This window comes from Austrofundulus limnaeus, unplaced genomic scaffold (genome assembly GCF_001266775.1).
Source record: "Austrofundulus limnaeus strain Quisiro unplaced genomic scaffold, Austrofundulus_limnaeus-1.0 Scaffold20, whole genome shotgun sequence".
Lineage (NCBI taxonomy): Eukaryota > Metazoa > Chordata > Actinopteri > Cyprinodontiformes > Rivulidae > Austrofundulus > Austrofundulus limnaeus.
This window is the reverse complement of record NW_013952422.1, coordinates 2466438-2468645: the sequence shown is the minus strand read 5'-3', so window position 1 is coordinate 2468645 and position 2208 is coordinate 2466438. Positions and strand designations below refer to the sequence as shown.

The following is a 2208-nucleotide window of genomic DNA, read 5'->3' as shown; positions in this document are numbered from 1 at the left end:
TGTGTGTGTGTGTGTGTGTGTGTGTGTGTGTGTGTGTGTGATTGTCTTACTTCAGGGGAGCTGCTCATGTTGATCATAATGAGCTGAGGTGACTTCATGGAGATCTGGCCCAGATGGTTCAGGGGGAACTTCCCTTCTCGAGTTGTCACCACGATGTGATCCAAAGACCCTGAATGAATACCGATCAGAGGAGGTGTTTGTTTATTTATCAGCCACCACATACACACACACACACACACACACACACGTTTTTTCTATCCCCGTGGGGACCTTGCATTGACTTCCATTCATTTTCCAGTCATTTCTATAGTCTAAACCTCAATTCACACCTTAGTCCTAAACCTAACCTTTGACCTGCCAACGGTTATTTCTCTTGATGGGGAGCGGGCTTTTGTCCCCATAAGGAACAGTGGGTCCTCAACAGGCTGTCCCAAGAAAATGGTCAAAATTTGTCCCCATCAGGTAGCAAAAACATGTACACACACAGACAGAAAAAAAACTATATTGTTTTGATCTAAAACAAATTATGTTTGTTAGTTGGATTAAATTGTGACAGAACTATTCAATTTCACTAAAAATTATTTTTTATTTCGACCGACTTTTGTCCGTTTCCATGTTAAATCAATCCTAAACTGAAAAATGACTCTTAAACATCGACTGTTTTAAACTTTTGTTCATCTATAATAACATGGTCAAATGATCTCCTCTAAATMCTCTATCCTTTGTTTCCAATGACCTGCGGTGTCCAATCCTCTCTATCATGCATATTTTACTTGTTCCTCTGCTCCAACACACCTGATTCAGTGATTGAATTACCTCTTCAAGTTCTGCAGAAACTTTTACAGAATGTCAGAAAGTCTGGAGAACTGATCTAGACCATTTTTAAAGATACGGTACAAGCAAGTCTGCTCCTTTTGTTTCTGTATTTTATTCTTGCTTTATTTGTTCTTTTATTGTTTCTTTAATTTATTGTGTTTTACTGTTTGATTTGACAGAATAATAAAGCACTTTTGTCAACTTCTGTTGTTTCTGACGTGCTATAAAAAAGGGGCATTGACACTACTCGCATGTTCAACAATGAGATATTTCCCAAAACACTCAGACCAACGATGGAGACGACATAGCTGAGCTGCAGAGCCACAAACCATAGAAGTAAACAAATAAGAGCACTATTAAAAGTTTTCATGATCTTTTATATCTCCTCACTTCGGTCCCACTGTCCTCTCGTTCATCTGGCTAACGTCAGACGCAGTGGTTTCCTTCTTCTCCACCTCTGCCTTACATCATCCCCTCCCTGCTTTTACCCCTCGGAGGGACTGCGTTGGTGGTGTGTGTGTGTGTGGAAATGTGAGGTGATGGGGAGGTGAGCCAGAGGCGTAATTTTCTCAAAAAGGTCGATTTTTCATCTGATTTCAAAGGCCAAAAAAATAAAAATAAAAAGGAAGACATAGCGATCAGATTCAACGCAGATGAAAAACATTAGAAATAAACAGGCGAGGAGGTGAATCCTGGCTGCATCACACGGCTATACCAACTTTATCCTTAACGCCACATATCCGATTGTTAGAGGTCAGAGGTTAAGCCCTTATTTCTGACCCTCGACTTGTCTGTCTGTTACTTGTGTGTGAACAATAAGCACACAGATCTGCTTCAGCAGACAGAGGGAATTGAAGTGGGGAAACTTTTGTCAGACATTAGTAATCTGACTAAACTTTTTTTCTCTGTCAGTATTATTCACATTTTTCCATACAGAAGTTGTCTTTCTTTTTTTAAAAACTACAAACACAATAGATCATTTCGTAGTTAGAACTTATCACAAATGAACATTTGCACAGCGAAGCCTAACTTTTCCAGGTCACAGGTCAACAGGATAAAAGCTAAGGTTGCTTTTGGAATTATGCAAACTCAATAAGCTCAGAAAGCACATTTAGCAATTTATGAAAAATCACATCAACAAAAAAGGAAGGTTTAACACAAATCAGTTTAGAGCAAATACATTGGGTCTGTATGAACATATGATGAAAAACTTGTTACAGTTCAGTAGAGGGGGTTATAAGAAGCTTTAGATCCCCTCTACCCCGCTGCAGTCATACTCACCCATTCACCTGCACCTTCAGGACAAATTGAGATCGCAACATATATAAGCTTATTATTTTATTTATTACTTATTCACTTATACAAGCTTTATTATTTTATTTTATTTATTAC

General features: G+C 38.6%; 1 protein-coding gene across 1 annotated transcript in view; it reads right to left on the bottom strand.

Annotated features, from left to right (window-relative positions):
• The window catches only part of mrrf (mitochondrial ribosome recycling factor), a gene marked incomplete at both ends in the record, with an annotated part of 16520 nt that overhangs the window by 9529 nt on the left and 4783 nt on the right, over window positions 1–2208 (bottom strand). The window contains 1 exon segment of the mRNA XM_014003846.1: window positions 51–169. Coding sequence (XP_013859300.1) covers window positions 51–169 — 119 coding nt within the window.